The sequence below is a fragment of the Numenius arquata genome, chromosome 16, assembly GCF_964106895.1.
Source record: "Numenius arquata chromosome 16, bNumArq3.hap1.1, whole genome shotgun sequence".
NCBI lineage: Eukaryota > Metazoa > Chordata > Aves > Charadriiformes > Scolopacidae > Numenius > Numenius arquata.
This window is the reverse complement of record NC_133591.1, coordinates 3,293,890-3,315,353: the sequence shown is the minus strand read 5'-3', so window position 1 is coordinate 3,315,353 and position 21,464 is coordinate 3,293,890. Positions and strand designations below refer to the sequence as shown.

The 21,464-nt window shown below is 46.4% G+C and overlaps 1 protein-coding gene across 1 annotated transcript; it reads left to right on the top strand.

The window, feature by feature from the left end:
* The first annotated feature begins 1,112 nt into the window (after positions 1-1,112).
* UBE3B (ubiquitin protein ligase E3B) lies at positions 1,113-20,696 on the top strand. Its single transcript, XM_074159394.1, has 26 exons — positions 1,113-1,273; positions 1,366-1,486; positions 3,237-3,296; positions 3,691-3,795; positions 3,898-3,994; positions 4,504-4,589; positions 5,281-5,363; positions 6,309-6,414; positions 7,106-7,226; positions 7,881-8,058; positions 8,426-8,595; positions 9,311-9,478; positions 10,282-10,453; positions 11,191-11,309; positions 11,946-12,060; positions 12,496-12,595; positions 13,170-13,289; positions 13,626-13,802; positions 13,891-14,001; positions 14,341-14,478; positions 14,874-14,939; positions 16,999-17,057; positions 18,894-19,076; positions 19,489-19,600; positions 19,955-20,047; positions 20,505-20,696. The coding sequence occupies exons 1-26, from the start codon at positions 1,113-1,115 to the stop codon at positions 20,694-20,696; spliced, it is 3,213 nt and encodes a 1,070-aa protein (XP_074015495.1).
* The last annotated feature ends 768 nt before the right edge of the window (positions 20,697-21,464 follow it).

The window sequence follows — 21,464 nt, the reverse complement described above, 5'->3', positions numbered from 1 at the left end:
GCTGCGGGGCAGGCGCTTTGGGCCCCGGGCGGGCTCGAGGGCTGTGAGACGGGCGTTTGGGGCTGAGGGGGGTCCCTGCTGGCTGTTTTGCTGCTGGCTTGGACGAGACCCGAAGCGTTGGAGCCCAGTTGCGGGGCTGTGGGGGTGGCTCATGGGTCCTGCCCCCGGCGCTGGTGAAGGGGGAGGTGCTCGCTGCTGCTCAGGTCTCGCCGGTTGCCAGGCCCATGGCTCGCTGGAGGCTGGCCTGCGCTTTTGTCACACGTGGAATTGTTTCTTCCCCCCCCCCCCCCCCCTCCGAAGTGTGAGGAGCTGCCTGTGCTACTGAGAACCTCTGCTTAGTCATGATGCTTCTCCTCTCCTGAAGCTTTTCTGACTTAACATTTTCTTGAGGGTGTAGTGACGGGTAGGTCTGGTCAAAAGGGTTTAGAACTGGAAAGGTAAAGACTAAATCCCCACATCATCTGCAGGTAATGTGCTTATCTGTGCAGGAGCTGCCTGAAGCCAGTGGGTGAGGATCATGTTTGTGTATAAATGAATATCATACACTTCTTTCCAAGAAGTAAGCCCTCAGGTGAGTTCATTGTCAAGCATTTATAAAGCTCTCATTGACTCTGTGCATTTTGGCTTGTTGAGTGGCAGTGAATTAGCTTCCAAGCATCCCTTGTGCCCTTTCTGTCATATCCTTGCCTATAGAATTGTTCGTCTAAACAAGAAAATGAAAACAACCAAGACTGGGAAGGGGAGTTGGAGTACAGGGAGTGGAACACAATGACAACATGCTAATTGTTGGGTTTTTTTCTCTTAAAATCTACTTGCCTGCATTAGGTTGCAGGCTTTGCTGGAATGATTCGGATAACAATGTGTTCTCTTATTGCACTCCTATTAACAAGTAACTTTGGCTTTGCCTGCGATGTATTTTGCACGCACTTTCTATGCTGTTGGGTACTTCCCTCCCCCTATGAAAACATTGGATGCGGGTAGTCAGCTCAGAAGTAATGGAAAGAATTACCCTTGCCTGTGCGTTTTGTCCACTCTGCTCCTAGTTAGCTCCCCGGGTGTTTGCTGCAATCGTTCTTTGTTTCCTTAAATTCACGTGTTGGTAGGTTACAAAAATGTTCAGTGCCAGCCAGTCCTCCAAAGCCCAGTTCCTCGACAAAGCACGTCAGGCTCGGGAGGAGCGGAGGGAGCTGAAGGAGAGGGAGCGTGCGGCTGTCCAGATCCAGGCTTTGATCAGGAGATTTCTCTGTCGATGCCACCTGCAGAGGGAGATAAGGTGTGTGAAATTCTACCTTCTGTGGTTTGCTCTCATCTGGAGAGATGTGCTTGATTTTTAATTACCAACGCTCATTTTTATCACTTTGCTAGGAAAGAAGTGGAGGATTTCTTTGGAGCAAATGAATCTGGCTCAAGTAAAAGAAGTGCTCTTTCTATATTCAGAATTGCTAGGAAACTACTGTTTGTATTTAATCATAAAGAGGACAAAGAGGTAAGGTTGCTACTCTGACACATTTTTCTTTTTTTGAGGACGTATTTTAACATGTTAAATTTGTTTAATTAGTTATCTAGTGATCTTGTAGGTTCCTGCGATGTATTTTGTCTTCAGAAATGTGACCTCTGTCTCCTAGTCCTTCTTGGAGAGATCTGCCTGTAGGAATGAAATAGGAGAAGCCTTGAATTTTTTAGTAGCGGTTCCGTATTCAGGACAGAGTTTAATGGATGTTTTTCCTGGTGGCCGTGCCAACTTCAGTAATTAAGCGGTGCCTTGTGATTTTGTCAGCTGCGTCGGTCCCCTCCTCTGGCAGGTACATTGGGGGAAGCTCACAAAGAGCTGTGCTGGCAGAGGGTAGCGGGCAGGCTGTTTGTATCGCAACTGCTTTTCTGACCGTGCCCTCAATTTGTGGTCTCAGAGCGAAGCCCTTTCCTGTAGCATCTATGAAATGATATTTGCCCCAGGAAACTGTCGGGGCTAATTATAATGAAAACAATTGGAAAATGAAAGGTTGTGTTTAAATTGTAGCGGCAGTGAGTGACTTAATTGCTGTTTCATCAAACTTCTGTTGATGATGGTGCAAGTACTGCAAGTGCAGTTTTCTGTATTTACATCCAAAAAATGTGGATATTGCGTACAAATTTTTTAAGTGTCTGGCATCCATTTGAAGTTCTGCATTACAGTAATTGGGTGCATTGCTGAAAAATGTTTAGAATCGTAGAATACAATCATAGAATGGTTAGAGTTGGAAGGGACCTTAAAGATCATTGAGTTCCAACCCCCTGCCCTGGGCAGGGACACCTCCCACCAGACCAGGTTGCTCCAAGCCCCGTCCAGCCTGGTCTTGAACCCCTCCAGGGATGGGGCAGCCACAGCTTCTCTGGGCAACCTGGGCCAGGCTCTCACCACCCTCACAGCAAAGAATTTCTTCCTGAGATTTAATCTAAATCTCCCCTCTTTCAGTTTAAAACCATTACCCCTCGTGTTACTGCTCCACTCCCTGGTAAAGAGTCTCTCCCCATCTCTCCTACAGGCCCCTTCAGGTACTGTAAGGCCGTTAGAAGGTCTCCCTGGAGCTCTCTCTTCTCCAGGCTGAGCACCCCCAACTCTCTCCGCCTGTTTGTTCTGCTTCCTCTTCTCTCCCCCTTCCAGTAGCGAGTCAGTCCCTTGCTGGGCTGAGGACTAGGCTGTGCTCCTTTCCACTCTCTTTCTGGACACCGCTCAGTTTGGATAACCACAGCAGCCAATTCTGTAGCTCGGAATGGCTTTATAACTTGAAAGCATGTGACAAATACAGCTGGACTGAAATAATAATTAAGGAGTTCTGGATGTGATTGCCAGGTTCTGCTGAGAGCTGTGATGGTTGGGAGTTTGGAACACACTGCTGCGCTCGTTAGCATTAAGCTCTTGTAGCTGAACCCCAACTTTTTTGCTTTTCCTGACTTCAGCCCATGCTGTTGAGGGAGGCAGGTTAGCAGAGAAGGCTGAGAAATTCCTCCTGTTGATGAGCACTGGGTTCAGGGAGGGAACTCGTCTGCATAGTTCTAGTATGATGTGTAGATGCGCTCTCTGGGAAGGAGCCATCGGCACTATCTCTAGGGAATGTGTTTGGAACGTTTGTTGTGTTGAAACGGAGGTATCTTGCTCCCTCTGCTGAGCTGTTCCTAGTGCTCTTCCAGAATAGCCCTTCCTGTAGTTAGAACTAATGCCACCTTTTTCTTTCTTTTTCTTTTTTTTTTTCTCCCAGAGGTTTGAAAAGCTGTGCCGGTGTATCCTGAATAGTATGGATGTTGAGAATGAGCCCAAGGTCAGCAGGGTGGCTTGTTTTTTTAGTTTGGGGGTGGGAAGGTTGTTTGGTTCGTTTTTTTTTTTTAATTCTACTTGTAGGGATTTAGGTTGGTGGTGTTTGGAATTTAGCTTTCAAAAGCCCCTGAACACTGCTGAGATTCCATGTTGAACATCTGGACAAGATTTTTAGTATTCCTCTTTCCTATATACAGCTAGAGGAGTTAAAGGACAATTTCTTTCTGTGGTGGGTGATCGACCCATGAACTCTGGGGAGAGAAATAACTTGGTTCCGCTGCTGGGTTCAGCAGGGCACTGAGGAGGAGGTGGTTTTGTTACGGAGCTTCGTGGTGTATTTTGCCAGGCTGTAGCACGATTACTAATCTCTGCTCCCCTTCGTATCCTGCCTTTCTCAGGTGTGGTACGTGTCCCTGGCGCTCTCTAAGGATCTCACGCTCTTATGGATCAAACAGATCAAAGACATTTTGTGGTTTTGCTGTGAATTTCTCAAGCAGCTTAAGGTAAGAAACATTTTCTTTGTGTTCTGTCTCCCTGCATTTAACAGTTCTGTAGTTTGGCACAAAGCTAATTTGATTTATTAACGTTGGTGGTTGTTATCACAGCCTGACATCTTACAAGACTCCAGACTGGTCAATTTGCACCTCACGATGCTTGTCACCTTCACAGACACTTCTACGTGGAAAATCCTTCGGGGAAAAGGTTGGTGCATCCAATTCAATACTTTAAGCTACTGATCTGGGGCTTGCTATTAAAATCTACGGAATGCTGTTTCTGTGCCCTGTCTTTTCCCTGTGCTTACCGCAAAGATTCATTATGCTTCTGTGCTTGCATAAAGCATAGAAAGGGTAGTGAGGATTCCCTTGGGATTAGACAGGCTTTTCCCCTTGCAACAGCAACGGTTACATTTTTATAATGCTCCAAAATCTCACACACAAGAAATGTTCAGAGAATAATGGAATATGATTTAAGCTCTGGGATTTTATAGAAAGGACACATGGAAAGATAGACAAAGATCGTGAGGAAATCTGAGTCTTACAACTTAAACAAGATTTGATGTGAAATGCTGCTAAAATGATGGTTTTGCATATAAGGGCAAGGACTTTGTGCAGGAAGGGCTTATGAATTGACAGACTGTTTTATGGGGTGTAAGGAAGTGAAGAGTGGAGCTGTGATGCTGATTTAGTAACACTGGTGTTTTAACTCGGAAGGTGAAACCCTGAGGCCTGCCATGAACCACATCTGCGCAAACATCATGGGACATCTAAATCAGAAAGGATTTTATTCTGTGCTGCAGGTCAGTCTCCAGCTGATATGGTTATGTCTTCTCTTTAGTCGAAACAAGCCCCAGTCCTGCGCTGTGCTCCTTGTTCTGAGGAAGCTTTTATGACCTCTGTGGCGATGTGTCGGGGAGAAGCTGGTTGTGGAGCACTGGTGACTTCTATGTGGTCATACTTTTCTTCAAAGCAGTAAAGCAGAGTCCAAATACACCATCTCCTTTTTGTCACTGTTGCTGAATCAAAATCCTACTTAATTGTCTTCTGATGAGATGGACAGCAAGGACTCTTGACTATTTTTCCAAACTTTGCTGCTGCCATTTTGTACGTATTTGATTTGTTTACTGTTCTGTGCGGGAAAGGAACTGATGTAATTTTTCTTGATCTTTTAAATGAGGATGATATTACCAGGCATCTCTGAGCCCTGCCTGTTCGTTTTAAAAGGCCTGGGAACTGTCTGAATGCAGGTCCTAGAGAAATAAGCACTGTAGAGTGACTTGATTGCGGTTTCTCTGTTATGCCGTTATTAAGCTGAAGCCCTTCTAGTTCTGCCAAATGACTTGTGGTAACTGGTTTTTAGATTGCTTTGGTGGTGTTCTTTTTCTCTGCTCTGAAAATAAACATAAGCTCTTTCAGGGGTAATCATAATATCTTTCTGAGTACTGCAGGGGTTTTGGGTGGTTTTTGTTTTGTTTTGTTTTTTAATTCCAGATTTTGCTAACTAATGGCTTGGCAAGATCCAGACCTTCCTTGTCCAAAGGCTCTTTGACTGCCGTCTTCTCTCTCGCATTGCGGTAAGGTGTCAGAGCTGCTTGGGATGATACGCAGCCAAATGTGTATTCATTGTGGGGTATTTTTGAAGATTTCTCATTCTGCCAATCTCTCTGTGCCATTGAGAGTTTCACCCTGATGAAGGAAGTTGCTTTAGGCAAATAACTCACTTTTCTGATCCATTTTCAGATCAGAACGCTCTTAAGTCAGTAATTAGTGTTAGTATGAGCCTAGACTTCAGAGGGCAGTTCCAGTTCAGAGTACAGCATCTGTGTCTCTTTTCTGTTGAACCCTCAGAAGGGGTTGGAGTTCTCTAGAGAAGTTCGGTTGTGCCTCCTCATGATGAACTGCTGATGCAGATGTTCCTGTTACTCAGTTTGCTGGGGCAAAGTTTGTCCCGGAAACAAAAGTTGGTTGCAGATTTTTCTAATGGTTCAGTCTGCTCTCTTAAAAATAAGAAAAATACGTTGCTACCCTGCCCTCGCCTCCGCAGAGCCCACGTCTCTTCACTTTGGGAATCTGCAGCCACTAACGAGTGGTCTTTTAAGACTTCAGTTGTTAGTTGTGTGCATCTTCCCTTCTGTAGCTGTCACTGCTGGGATGATGGGGTGGTGATGTTCGGTAGAGTAGTAGTGGATATCCTTGAATGTCACTTAACATTTCCTAAGGAAAACAACCATTTAATCACTGACTTTATGGTAATGGGGAGAAGAGGAATTTAGGAGATGAACCACATAACACTTACAGTGCGCTGGGTGGTGTGGATCTGTTTGGCTTATATTTCTTTGAGTCATAAGCAACTTTGTGAACTTGCTGTGATAACAGACGTGCAAGTGAAGAAGTTCTTTTTCCGGTGATGCTTCTGATGAGGGTAAAATCAGCTGCCAGTTCTCAACGGCCCACTTAAAGGCTGCATCGTACTTTGCGAGGTCGGGTTCCTTGCACTGAAGTTATTCTTCTCTCTGTAGCCCCGTGGTTGCTGCGCAGTTTTCAGACAATCTGTTGAGGTCGTTTCTGATCCATATCATGTCTGTGCCTGCTATAATGACTCATCTTGCTACTCTAACACCTGAGGTAAGTGGGTGATGTAATAGTACCAAAAACCTGCTGAATATCACATAAGGCCACTTGTTATTCCGTTTTATCAGCTCTTGGAACAGAGCACTGGTATTCCTCTTTGCCAGTTTCAACTCTCTCTTGAGAAAGCATTTGATTCTTACACTCCCTGGATACTTTGAGTTTCTAATATCGCAGACAGTATTAACACCAGTGGGATGATGGGCTGAACTGCCCTAAACTACCTCCATAAATAAAATAAAAATAAAGGCATATGTGACACACAGCTTGAATTTTTATATGTCCTTATTCTTCCATTTGTGTAACCATAGGCAGAGCCAAAGCAAAAATCAGGCCATTGCATGGCAAAGGATCTGTGATGGTAGCTAGTAAGCTGTCCACTAATTAATTTAATTTGACAGCTCCTCTGTGTAGCTTGGTGCAGACGTTTGGTGCCAAACGGGCATTCAGTGTTCTTGCAGACAGACAGTTGCAAAGGTTTGTCTATGGCTAGAAGATGGCCTGTTCGCCTGCAAGGGTTTTTATTTCCTAGACCAGCTTCCTGTTAAACTCTTTCTTCAGTGCAACAGTCTCTACTTGCTGCTTTATTTTGGAAAGAAAAGAGAATGCAAATTGCTGCTGGCGGATCAGGTGTGGTTGTTCCGTGTGGCGCTTCTCAGCCTCACTGCACTTAAATTCTGTCTTTCAGCGTCTGGTGGTGGTAGAATCTCATGATCTTTTCCGCAAGTTCATCCTATATTTAAGTCGTGAAGCACAATGCCGGGACGTCTGCGTGTGCCTGGAAGGGAGTCACACTCTTTGTTTGTTGGGTAAGCACCTGTAACACTTATTTTTTTTTATTTTTTTTATTTTTTTTTTACTGTGCTTGGAAGAATCTTGAGTCAGATCTTTCTCCAACTCATCCTTTTTTTATCCTTATTTAGATAGTTTCTAAATAATAACTGAGATATATTTTGGGATATTGCAAACGTGTTTTAAGGCCCTTGCAAATGGAGGAAGGGTCAGAGACTTGCTCTTGTGTACATGTCATCATGTCTAAACCGTGAAGTATTATCTCCACCAGCTTTTCACTTGGAATCTGAGAAAGTCTTGCCGTGTAGCAGACTTGAATCAAACTTCCCTAAATGACTGTGCTCCTGAAATATTTGAGTTCACGTTACTGTAAAAGTAACAAGAGGAACAGTTGGAACTCGGGAGTAACCATGGCTCATCCTAGCTTATAGTACTTTGTAGAAGACGTTGGTGGGATACAGACGAGAAGGCTGCAGGAGGGTGACAAAGTGACACACCACCTTAGTGACTGATGTGTGCTGGAAATGGCTTGCTGCAGGGTGGCCTCTAATAGTTGTTATTCACAGAAATCCTCTCCTGGGCTTGAAAAGGGGTGTGAGTTCATTTCGTGTATCGTGTCTGTGCAGCATCTGTTCTTCTTTTAAGTCTTGCTGTTCTGGTCGTTCCACCAGGTAACCTTGTCTACTTGGGCTCCTTGAATGATAAAGTTCTTGAGGAGGAGACAGCTCACTTTGTGGGTGTGCTCATCCACATGCTCTCCTACTGCCAGAAGTACGTTTCACAAAAGAAATCCAACCTCACCCACTGGCATCCCGTTCTAGGCTGGTTTTCACAGACTGTGGATTATGGGTAAGTGGGGAGGACTAATGGTGATAGATGACTAAGCCTCTCTTTTTTTTTTATTATTTTTTTCCTTTTTTTTTTTAATGCTGGTCATTAGTTACTGCAATGTGGTTTATGTTTTGAGTTAAACAGTGTGACCCTATTCAGAATAACTTGGATATTTCAGCTAATATCTGCACAATATAAACTGCTGCATTCATGTACAGACTATTACCTGAGGAAATTCGATTAGTATAGTTAAACTGGTAACCAGTGGCCGTACTGGTACACTCGATATAGGACTTGCATATCAGCTCTTCCTATGAGGACCATCTGTAGGGTGGTGTTTTATTCCAGCCTGCCTTCTAACGTGTCTCTCTGACTTGTCTTTTAGATTGAACGAGTCCATGCCTCTGCTGACAAAGCAGCTGCAGCATCTCTGGGGAGTCCACATGATCCGCATCCTTTTCAGTGATGTGCTCAGCAAGAAATTGCTGGAGAATCAGGAAATAGCTCCGCTGCCGACACAGCCGGTTTCCCCTCAGAACAGCCTACCTATGAAGAGTCAGTTCAGGAGGGTTGCTTTTTTTTGTGTCTCCATGTGTGTGTGTACACGTGTCTCTCTCCTGCAGACTCACAGGGCTTTGACTTTTCCTCTTGCACTAAAAGCTTTGAGTAATTACTTGCAGCAGCAGCTGCTGCTTAGGTGGGAATATGGTCTCTCCTACTTGTGATTCCTGCTCAAAATGCCTCTGTGACCTCGGGCAAGTCTCTTACTTTGGTGCTGGGAAAATATTTGCTTATTTTAGCAGGTTTTTTTTTTTCATTGTTTCTCACATAGCTGAAGTGCTTACTGCATAAATTAGTACTTCCCAAGGCAAGATGGGAGCCCAGCTTCCCAGGTGAAAAGCAAGGTGAAGCTGGCTCACAGACCTGTGATGCATGGTGATTCTGCAGAAGAGTATTTGGAATAAGACAGCTATAATCTAGCGATTTTTCTAGCTGCAGCCCATAGCGTAGATCCTGTGGTCATTAGTTACTGCAGTTCTGGTAAGGTTTTAAGCTCTAGAGTAATGCCCCCACTGAAATATTCTGTGTTACTGGCAGCTGTACAGTGTTCTGCCAGAAAAGTCCACCAAAACCTCCTGTCTTGTGGAGTGACTTAGTCTGCTTAAAATCCTCTTTATTGTCTGGCTGCCAAGTGGCTGAGAATAAGAAATGGTTTAGAATAGCACTTACATCTCTTGAGCCAACATCTCACTTGCGTTTCTGTCACCAGATCTTTTCAAGAGAGCTTTCCAGAAATCTGCATCTGTCCGCAACATCCTCAAGCCTGTTGGGGGCAAGCGAGTGGACTCGGCAGAAGTGCAGAAGGTGTGCAGTATCTGCGTCCTGTACCAAACCACGCTCACAACCCTCACGCAGATCCGCCTGCAGATACTCACAGGTCAGGGCCACATCTGTGCTTTTCAAATCACTTAAAACGTGGAGAAAAAAAATAGATTTTTCTTATTAAATTCTGTTGACTTGTTGGTAGTTTTATTACTGACAACGGTTTATTGACTGGCTGGGTGGAAGGCTTGTTCCATCCTGAATCATACATCTGATCAATAACATTCATCACTTCTTTATCAAGCATTAACTCTCCAGAATACAAATTGAAGCGAGTTTTCCTATAATGAAACCTTGCTTACTCCATATCAAACTTAAGACTGAGTCAGTGTTTTTGAGAAGCCTGGCAATATTAATCTTTAGGTGGTGCAAACACTGAATGCTTTCATACATCTTAAGAACAAATTGCCTGTCCTGGGGATGGATGGAGGAGGAGATAAGCGCTCTTTTGGTCTAGTGGCTAGAGCAGAGGAATGAGTCCGGAGCATTAGATGCTTTGTTTGTGGCTATAGTGGTGACCACAGGTAAATCCCTTCCTTTAAGATGGCTGTAATGGTGATGGGATCACAGGAATTAATTATTTTCTAAAGCTGCAAAATAATTAGTGGGAAAGGGCTTCAGATGTGCAAATGATTAATGCCTCGTTAAAAACTTCTTTCTGCTTTCCTGGTGATTTTACATTTCCCGTTAATGCAGACAGGCTTTGGGAGCCAAATGTGATGCTTATTTTCCCTTCAAGTAAAGTGGTGCTTTGCAAAAGGATCTTTCAGCCCCGACTCACATTTGTCTCCCTGAGCCTGCATGAACAAACAGCAGAAAGAGCTTCTCTGAGTGCGCTTTGTATTTTTCTTTTGCCAGGCCTCACTTACCTGGATGATCTGTTGCCCAAATTATGGGCTTTTATCTGTGAGCTGGGACCACAGGGCGGGTTAAAACTCTTCTTGGAGTGCTTGAATAATGATACGGAGGAATCCAAGAGGCTCCTGGCCATGTTGATGCTCTTCTGTGACTGCTCCCGCCACCTTATCACGTAGGTAGCAAGCAGAGGGTGCTCCCTGGATTTGTAATGTGAAGCTGGTGTGTTCCTCAAGTTTCAAGAGGAATAGTTAAGGTATTGCTGCCTTTGCATAAAGATAACGAGGGAGAGTAAAGGAGTAAGTGTTGCAGATAGTCCTGAGAAATAAAGAACTTCAAAAGGGCTTTCCCCCTCAGCCACATGCAGCTTCAGGAATATACAGCACCGTCTATGGAGGCGGAGGAACCATTTCTTCTATTCCTTATGGTCAACAATTGTGTCAGTCCAAAGCAAATGCATTGATGAGTCCAGATAAGCTTTGAGGAACAATCTTATAACACTGCTTTAAGAAAGTCCCCAGCTTATGTGCTTCTGTTTAGAACTCCTGCATTGTCTTGCTCGTAAACTTACACAACACAAAAGGTGGGAGAAGGGGTGGAAAATCGCCTTTGCTGGTCAGCAGAGACAGTTTTCTTAGCTTTAATGACGAAAAAGTTTTCTTGATGAGTGCACAGGTCCTAAACTATGAAATACTGGCTTTGCTTGTATCTCAGACCTTTCACGCTCTTCCGTGAGGATCAGATATCGATCGAAATCAATAAATAAGGTTTAGCTGTTTATGACTTCAGATCCTCCTGGGTGTCAGTTGTCATAGAAATAAGAGTTGCTGCTAAAGGATGATGTGCCTTTATGAAAATTTCAAAAGGGAATTAAATTTGCATTTGTGCATTTGCATTTGTTTTCTCTGATAGGATTCTTGACGACATAGAAGTCTATGAAGAGCAAATTTCATTCAAACTGGAAGAGCTTGTTACCATCTCATCTTTTCTGAATTCCTTTGTATTTAAGATGATCTGGGATGGAATTGTAGGTGAGTGGTTTCAGTAGGTTAGTTGAGTTACTATTAGAACAACAAATGGCATTCATTTTAGAATTTGAAGCTTCTGCTAATTATTACTTTGCACAAAAAACATACTACGTTGTGTGGCATGAGAATATATCCCAATCTTTTGGTGTCCAGGCACTGCTCTTATGCTTGGCACAAAATACAGTGCACTTTTCCTATTTCCAAGAAGAATTTCTGTAACAGACATGATGGGCACGTTGGTTTTTGCCAGAGACTTAAGTTTAGCATGATTGGGCCATGCATGGACAAGAATGTAATGTAGTGCTTTGAGAAAGCAGAACAGTCTTGCTGAGGGTCTACGTAGATATCTAGCATTGATTTTTTTGCTGGTGTAATTTGGGTTCAGCTCAATTCCAGCAATTAGATGAGATAGTCCATTTCTGGTGGTATGGCTCACTTGGAGCTGGCTGAGATGGCTTTGATGTGGCTAAGAAAATTGTCTTCTAGAAGGCACAAAATCTCTTCCTTCCCTCTGAGGGCAGTGGAGGTTAGGAGAGAGAAACCTGTCCTGTTAGTGTGGGGCAGGTGATGAACACATTGCTCTCGGACACTCGGATTTCCAGGGTGCCTGGGCATTGCCGGTTTGTTCCTTTTGTTCAGAGAACGCCAGAGGGGAGACCCTGGAGCTGTTTCATTCTGTCCACGGCTGGCTCATGGTCTTGTACGAACGGGACTGCCGCAGGCGGTTTGCTCCCGAGGACCACTGGTTACGCAAGTAAGTGCCTGGCTCAAGGCAAGGATTGTGCGCAGCTGTGTCCTTGTCCCAGTGCTCCAGCATCCCTGTGGGTGGCTGGTTTGGGATCCCTTACTTTAGATTGAGTATCTCTCGTTCTACCTGTGAGATCAAGGTCAGAACTGCTCCCTGTGGCTGCATTTAAGGACACCTCTCTTCAAAAAAGCAAGAGAATTGTGCTTCTCTTCTGTGATGTCGGGATTAGCTGCTGATGATGAAGGGTGATGCTTTGAAATCTGACTCAGCACCCGACAGCTTGCGTGTCTCTGGCCTTCTTAGATTGTATACACTCAAGTCTATACAAAGACTTAAATCGTCTTTGAAATCATTACAGGTTTCCTCTCTCTCCTACCCTTAGCTATTTACCACACCTGAGCATTTCTCAGGGATCTCTGAATCTCTGCCTTTCTTTGTAAGGGACCTCAAACCCAGCGTGCTCTTCCAGGAGCTGGACAAGGACAAGAAACGAGCCCAGCTGCTCCTGCAGTACATCCCGCACGTCATTCCCCACAAAAATGTGAGTGGGACAGGGGCCGAGGATGGAGGCTGAAAAGTTGGTGACCTGGGATGGAAGAGACGTGTGTCTTGAGCATTTTGTGACGTGGAGCTTGTGATTGAGATGCCGGTTAAACAAAAGTCTTCTCCTTCCCTGCACTCTCCCAATATGTTTCCGTTAAACTGTCTTGATTTCTCTCCTTGGGAGAGAGCTTATGCGTGTGGGCAGCTGCACGGAGTCAGCCAGCAGCGTATGATGGGGCTTTGATGCAGGAAGCAGAATGTCTTGCTGGTAGTAAATCTGCAGAGATGACAGAATTTTATGCGGTGATAGGAAAGATGTTTTTGTTCTCGGTATTGTCAGTACCCTGTCCCTCCCAAAGCAGAGCTTCAGGGATTTCTCTACCCCGCTGGGAAACAAGGAGTCAGATCCCACTATTTCTAGCGAGTAGGTGACAGTGGTGTCATTGGGCCCAGCTGGGAACAGGACAACCAAGAGCTAGTTCTGGGTGTGCATCGGGAGCATCTGAAAGCCCTGCTGCTCTGGGGGTTAAGGCTCCTTGTGGATGAAGGCTTACATTTGTTTTCTTTTTCAGAGGGTGCTGCTTTTCCGAAATATGGTTACAAAGGAGAAGGAGAAGCTTGGGCTGGTTGAAACCAGCTCAGCATCACCTCATGTCACACACATCACTATCCGCCGCTCACGTATGCTGGAGGTGAGGGACTTGGCTTGCAGAGGTCAACCAACAAGCCAGTAACTTGACCTGAGAAGAGCGGGGTGTGAATATGTTGGGTTTTCTTCTTCTCTGTGGGTGCTGAGGGACCCAGTGCCAGTTCTGTCTGCTTGATGTTACAGGAAAACGCTGGACCTTAGTTCAGTTCTGACTGCTACAAACCTGGAGTTTTGACCAGGAAAAATACCAGTATTTTGGGGCACAAAATTCAATGACAAATGCAGATATCTGTGGTGTTTCTGTCACCTGTCTCTGCCGCAAGTCTGTGGGGGTGTTTCACGTGTCTTGATTGTCCTCTGCCTCTTCTGGTCTGTGTAGGACGGGTATGAACAGCTACGGCAGCTTTCCCAGAATGCCATGAAGGGAGTGATCAGAGTGAAGTTTGTGAATGATCTGGGTGTCGATGAGGCTGGTATCGATCAAGATGGTGTCTTCAAAGAGTTTCTGGAAGAGATAATAAAGAAGGTGTTTGACCCTGCACTCAACTTGTTCAAGGTGGGACACGGGGCTGCAGAGGTTGGCCATGATGACCCATTGCAGAGAGAAGATGACTCACTGTGCTGTTATTTCTGTTTGTGTGCAGACAACCAGCGGTGATGAGAGGCTTTATCCATCCCCAACGTCCTATATTCATGAGAACTACCTACAGCTCTTCGAGTTTGTGGGGAAGATGCTTGGGAAGGCTGTGTATGAGGTGAGCCAAAAGGATCGCGTTAGGTTACTGTCACCGCTGGTGTAACTCTGTTCAGAGACGGTTCCGTGGTGGTGCCCCTTGTCTTTGAGACCCTTTCCACATAAGGTAGTTCTTTTAAAGGAAACATGGAATTTCCCTGTTGCCTTTTGGCACCTGCTCCAATAATTAATGGATTTTAGGAGGATGTAGTTTTCTTAGCTGATTTCAATCAGCTGCTTTTCAAGTCTTGCATCTTGTTCCACAACTCCTGATCTGCCTGCAGGTCTCATAAGTGACCAAAGATGTCGCACATAACAAGTATGCATCGGGACCTTACCTATACATTCTTGTTGTCCTTAGGGAATAGTTGTGGATGTACCGTTTGCTTCCTTCTTTTTGAGTCAGCTGCTTGGGCACCACCACAGTGTCTTCTACAGCTCCGTAGATGAACTTCCCTCCTTGGACTCTGAGTTCTATAAAAATCTCACTTCAATTAAGGTTCGTGTGTTACTTTTCCTGTTGTTCAACTGCCTTATCACTGGCTGCTGCTAGAGATACTAGAATTGCAAATGCCTTTGGGGTACTGGTCATCTTTAAAAGCACCTTTAGTGATTCTGAGGCAGGTTGGCAGGTGGCTGCCCAGTGTTTTTACTGGGGCAAAAGGGATGAGAAACAAGTCTGAAGGTGTAAACCGGGACTGGCAATCAGGAAATCCCAACTTTTAGCCTCAGCTCTTGTGCAGTCTCCCCATAACCTAGAGGAACTCATGTATTTATTATGCTTTGGTGCCTCGTGCCTGCTGGGAATCGCTTAGTAGAAGAGTAATAAATGCAGAGCTGCTGTTCCTGCTGCTGAACACTGACCTTCTTTCCCTTTCTGTGTTGTTCCTTTAGCGTTACGATGGTGATATCAGTGACCTGGGCTTAACGCTGTCCTATGATGAAGATGTGATGGGTCAGGTAGGTTTTTATTCAATGACTGTGTTGGACCTTATCTCTGCTTTGTTGAGATACACTTGCAGCCTGACTTGCCGGCAGAAGACAGCTCTTCTTCTCTGCTGAGCTTTCTGAGAGCTGGTCTTGAGCATCTAGAAGTCAGGCGACCTACCCAAGCTCATGCTACAGAGTGTTTTTTACTCTGGTGCTTGCATTTGAGTATGTCAGGTGAGTGTTCCATGTGGCCCGTCTGAACAAGAGTCCTGAGGGGGCTGACTAGTAAATGACCTTGTGTTTGATTGTGGTTAGGGCTTAGCTCTGCTCTCCATTTACAAAAAAAAAAAAAAGCCTGTGCTGAAAGGCTGGCTCAGCTTCAGAGGTTCTCTGAACTCAGCCATAGGATTCTGCGGCTTCGTTCGATATTTAGCTGTGAGCAAGAGAACAGCTTTTTCCATAAAAAGGTTGCCCTCTGACCCTTAATTTTTCTAGTGCCAGGATTTTTTCTTTTCTAGTTGAAAAACGTTGTGCACTTTCCTGCATAACTGGTTTTCCCCTCTTTTTGAAAAGAAGAATCTGTGTGAGTAGGGAGGAATTCCTTTTCTTTAAAGGTAGCTGTTTCCATCAGAGAAACTTGAAAACGTGTGAGGAGGCCTCTTGGCCTTGAAAAGAAAAGGCCGTTTGTCAGTCCCTTATGAAGGCTTGAACGTTCTTGGTTGCGCTCGTGCCTTTGGGTTCTGTGATGTGTGCATAGCTGGCAAATACGGATAGATAAGATAAAAATGCCTTTGCTGTCTGTGTGTGCTGTTGCTGCTGCAAATTCTGTGGGGAGACCCCAGCTGGCACTGAGCGCGAGCACTGTTAGCGGTGTAGATCCGGTGGCATGGAGCTCAGAGACCACTAAGTTATGGAGTGTTTATCTGGGGCAGCTTGTCCTTGAGAGCTTTGTGTGCTGCAGTTTCTTATTCCTAAGCCTGGCTAGTTTGGACCTGGGTTGCATACGTCTGAGAGCAGCAATAGCAGCGTAATTGCGCCTGCAAAGCTGTGAGGGTGAATGGGAGGACATCTAAGTTGTCTTCTACAGCCAAGTCTTCTTCTACAGCCCTGCTCTACATGCCTGTGTCCACTGCACAGTGGGCTCAACACCTTGTGTTGCCTCAGGGCTGCTGAGGTTTCAGCCTTGAGGTTTTTTCCACCTTAAAAATGAAGGTAGGAAACAGCATATGAGAGCCCAGGAATAAGAGATTAGGGGACTCCTGTCTGCCTTGTGCTTTGGCCGTGCTGAAGCAGCCAGGTGGAGTAGCCCTGCGGTTCCTGAATGAACTTGTGCATCCCTACTAGGTATGGCTCTGTGTTGGGTGCAGGGGAGCTGAGCTCATTCCCAAGGTCCGTTCTGACCTTGGAAGTCACCTGGAGCTGGAGCACAGAGGCCACTGTAATATGTGAATAATGGCTTTCTGCCTGTTGGTGCAAAGATGAGTCATGACTGTCGCTGTAGGAAGCACCCAGAGGGTCCCTGCCACTGTCTCCGAGCAGCGCTGTCGGTTGAGCACCAGGCCCTGGCCGGGCAGGGAGGAGATGCTTCCCCGCTGTCCCACTGTCTGAGCGTTCTCCTCTTCATGCCTTGAGTGCCCAGCTTGAGGGACAGTGAATTCCAGGGAGCTCTGTCACTGGGGTGGCCCCAGATGAGACCTGTGGAGCAGACAGCTCTGGATTGTGCTGTTTGAGCTGTCCGAAGGCTCTGAGTTTGTTCAGCCTCTGGATTCTGGAATTGTGACAGTCCCTCAGGGCTCCTGGAATTGATTTGTGTGCAGTTCAGCGGTGATGGATTGGGCTGGAGAGGAGGCTTCTTCGAAGAAGGGCAGGCTCCACTGGTGGGAGAGTCAGAGTTCCCTACTGTTCAATTACTATGTTAATAGCTAAGTGAAACCGGTTCAAGGCAGAAGCGGGATTATTACTTAAATTTTAAATCCTACTGTTTTATTGTAAAAATAAATGTTTTATGGGGAGGTAAGAGCTTAGCGTGGCATTTCTTTCCATTGTGGTTCCAGGCAGTAATTAGCAATACAATCATTTCTTCCCTCAGCTTGTTTGCCATGAACTTGTTCCTGGAGGGAAGACCATTCCCGTTACCAATGAAAATAAGTAAGTACAGCAATTAGATTTTTAAGGTCACCACTGCAAAATACTTTATTCTAGTTCCTTGGGCTTGCATCTGGAATGAATTGAGATAGATTGGAGTAGAAGGAGCACATAAATATCTTAATAGAATTTACTGGTTACAGTTCATCGGCAGAAATTGTATTAAATTCGATTTGCAAAATAAAAATTGACAATTTACTTCTTGAAACAGCGCTTCTGAGGTCAAAGGCACACAGTCTGTGAGATTCTGCAGGATTTAATGATGGTGATAGATACAGACAGATGGATTCAAAGCAATTCAGGCACACAGTCGTGAACATAGAGGGCACAGATGCTCAAAGACACCTTGGAGCAGACAGATCTTCTCAGAATGATAACATGTGGCAGTTGTATAAAGCACTGTTCTTCAGAAGAGACAGTGGTGAATTCAAATGTAGTCGACAGTCGTACTTTAGACACAGGAAATCAGAGGAGACACTGAGCCCTGTAGCTATTTTCACAGATAACCGGCTTTTAGATAGTTATCGTAAATGTCAACTCCGGAGCCTGAAAACCAAACCCACCTTTTTGTTCCCTTCATTTTTTTTTTCTTCTCTATACCCTTCAGTGATCATAAAAGCGGGATAAAATATCTATTAAGCAGATGTGTGTTTGAGCTGGTAATCTGGGGGTTGTTCTCTTTAATGGCAAGTGAAAGCTGGATCCTACCTGAGGATTTGTCTTTGTTAGTCGTGCTTTGCAATCCGATGTTCTCAGTCTTTTCCCCTCCTTGAGCTCTGACCAGGGAGTTTGCATCTGAAAGGATCTTTCTCTGGCTTGTCAGAAGTCAGCTCAGGGAGAAAGTTGAAAGTCCTGTGTGTTGCTCGACTCGCTTACAGGAGGAGCTTTGAAGCTTTTGTGCCGATGTGCAAACAAATTGGTAGTTGGGTGGGAGCAGGAGAAGCAATCTGGAAACAGTTCTGTCTGTTAATGGTGGAGTGAAGTTCTCTGGCTGAAAACCCAGTCGATGTGACTGTGGTGGTGTCTGCCTAGGAGCTGGTGGAGGAGAATCAGCAAGCTTAGCTGTTTTGACTGTTGGTGAGAAGAGGAAGCCTGATGGTGCCTCCCTCTAATAAACAGTGCACCTCTTCCATGGAACCATAGAATGGTTTGGGTTGGAAGGGACCTTAAAGATCATCCAGTCCCACCCCATGCCCTGGGCAGGGACACCTCCCACCAGACCAGGTTGCTCAAAGCCCCATCCAACCTGGCCTTGAACCCCTCCAGGGATGGGGCAGCCACAGCTTCTCTGGGCAACCTGGGTCAGGGTCTCACCACCCTCACAGCAGAGAATTTCTTTCTAGTATCTAATCTAAATCTAATATCCAATCTTCTGTACTCCTGGGATGAAGGTGGAAATCTCCTAAGTGGTTTTTTTTTTGGTGTGTTGATTCTCCAGCCATGAGTTTCAGTGCAGGCGGCATCAGAGCCCAGAGAGTTGTTCTTTCAAACCTAGAGAAGTGCCTGTGACTGGGAATCTGATCCTTTAAAGAAGAGTGTCCGGCCAAAGTTGATCAAGTGATTATTAAAGCCAGTAAGTCCCTGGTTGGAAAGAAGCTCTAAGAAAAGAGCAGACAGTCCCAGAGGCAGGATGTGGGGGGAAAAGTCTGGGCAGAAGAACAGCTTTTTCCGTTTTAAATAAAGAGCAGGGCCCCGGAGGGGAAAGTATATTGTATTTCCAGGCAGTGCTAGTCCCTGTTGGGCTGGAGAGACAGGTCAGCAGGCTTGTTCCTGTACTGATGAGGTGTTTGTCCCTTGCTGCTCATGCTCCCTCACTGCCACCTTCCCTGTCACACACAGGATCAGCTACATCCATCTCATGGCTCACTTCCGGATGCACACACAAATCAAGAGTCAGACGGCAGCGCTCATCAGTGGATTCAGGTCGATCATTAAGCCTGAATGGATTCGTATGTTTTCTGCACCAGAGTTGCAGCGGCTGATCTCGGGTGACAACGCTGAGATTGACCTCGAGGACTTGAAGTAAGTGAGCAACTCGGTCTGCTGGTCTTCTCACTCGGCAAACCCAGCCATTTTATTGCATAGCTCTTTGGAGGTTTGCAGGAGACTTGACTCCTTCTCAACCTTCAGCTTCTAATGGAAATTTGAGAGCAGACAGAAACGAATGGAGCCAAAGAACACGTCCCTTAAAGCTAATATGGACAAAGTACTAATGAATGGGGAAGGCCCTTTATTCCACTGGTTCCTGAGTGCAGAATTTCTCTTTGCCCTTTCCTTTTCTCTGATCAAATGCCCCGTAGGCATCGGTGGGGGCTCAGTGTGGGCTGTAGCAGTGAGCCCTGACTTGTGGTGGGTATCGATCCTTCCAGCACTTGCAGCTGTGACCCTCCTGCTGCAGTGGGACACAAGCCTGTCACAACCTTTCTCTCCCCAGAAAACATACGGTTTATTACGGGGGCTTCCACGGGAGTCACCGGGTCATTATTTGGCTGTGGGACATCTTAGCCAATGACTTCAGCCCTGAGGAGAGAGCCATGTTTCTCAAGGTAAATACAATAATTTGGGGTAGTTGGGCCAGTGCTGTTCTCCTGCTGTTGGCTGGGTGCTTTCTGCGCTAATAGGAGGAGTGTCAGAACGCTTGATGCCTCAAAATCAACATCCTGCTCCCCTGCAGAGGGGCAGCCATGGAAGCAGAGTTCCTCTAAATGCTCTTGTGTCACCATGAATAGTCCTGTTTTCAAAGGCCAGCAGAGCTGTGCACTAAAGCTCAGCAGTGTTGTGCGGTGGGGTGTTCAGATGCCAGTCCAAGCAGCTGCCTGCCGTGACTGCGTTAGCCGCGTGTCTGTTACAGCCCGGCTGCTCTCGCTGCGCCTGTCTTTCACTCTCCGTCACTTTTTCAGTTTGTTACCAGCTGCTCCAGGCCTCCACTTTTGGGCTTTGCCTACCTCAAGCCTCCTTTTTCCATCCGCTGCGTGGAAGTCTCTGATGATCAGGTAGGCACCCTGTTTGCTCGTGTCTCCTGCGTTCCCTGCTGGGCTTTTGGAGGCCTCCTGCCCTGCCCAGCGTCCTTGTCTTCAGCTAGGAGACTCTAAGGCCTAAAGATAGGTGCTGTATAGGGCAAGATGAAAACAACCTTAGGCTAACAGGATGCACGTGGCTGCATCTACCTCCTCCCACACACAGCAGCACTTGGGCTCTTACTGCCTGACTCCACGGTTGTGTTTTCTCCTCGGGATTTCTCTGTGCCTCTGATCCTCTTCCCTTCTGCAGCCTGCAAAGGGACCCTGCGTGTGTAATGGCAGTTGGGGTTCCAAGAGAAGCTCCTTTCTAGCTGTTGGCGGGGGGGACAGTGCTTTGAGGTTTGGCTCTCCCCGTTCCCAGCAGACGGGTTTTGCTTGGAAGGAGCACAGCAGAGAAATGCAAGGGTGATGTATTTCTGCCCTGTTCCAGGACACGGGTGACACGCTGGGCAGCGTGCTACGGGGCTTCTTCACAATCCGCAAGAAAGAGCCGGGTGGGCGTCTCCCAACCTCCTCTACCTGTTTCAACCTCCTCAAGCTTCCCAACTACAGCAAGAAGAGCATCCTGCGGGAGAAGCTGCGCTATGCCATCAGCATGAACACCGGCTTCGAGCTGTCCTAGTTGCTGTGGCCCTGGACTCTGCGATGGGGGCTCTTCAGAGCTGCTGACTGCTGCTGGAGGTGGAGGCCTTCACGCACGGAGGGTGGATCAGCTCCGCCGGAGCCGACTGCTCGCTCGAGGGCTGGAGAGATGCAGCTGATAATAAAGGTTTGCAGGGAAGAGCTGCTGGGCCAGACAGGGCTTGGCTCTTCTTGGGCACTTCTCCAGGATGAAGGAGGTGATGGGCCTGACCCAATACACTTCACTTGACACCCACGTAAATCGTCTTTAAAAGCAAACCCCGGGGGAGCGTAAAAGGAACATTAAAAGTGCCAGTCAGATTAGTGACCGTAATACCCCCCAGCAGGCTCTGCAGTCTGGGCAGCTGCTGCTGCGGGAGTGTTTCTTTTTCCTTTCCCAGGAGATGATCCAGTTTCTTACTGGGTGGAAGTCAGCCTGTGGGAAGCTGCACAAAGGCAGAAACGTGACAGAGCCCACAAGGAGATGAGCGTGAGGCCGCAGCATTGGATGTGCCACGAATGGGCACTGTTTACTCAGGGCACGTACCGCACGGGGGCTTCCTGAGGTCCTTGCTCTGTGCGAGCCCCTTGGCGTTTGTCTCAGAGAAGGAACCACTGGCCCAGGACTCAAGAAGCAGCAGGTTAAACGCAAGCAGATGGACCCTGCCATTCTCGGAAAGGTTTCGGAGTGCTGTAGGTTAAGAGCTCAAGCAGCAGGCATGGGGGTCAGCGTGCTGAGCCAGCTGTGCCTCTGCCAAGCTCTTGCCAG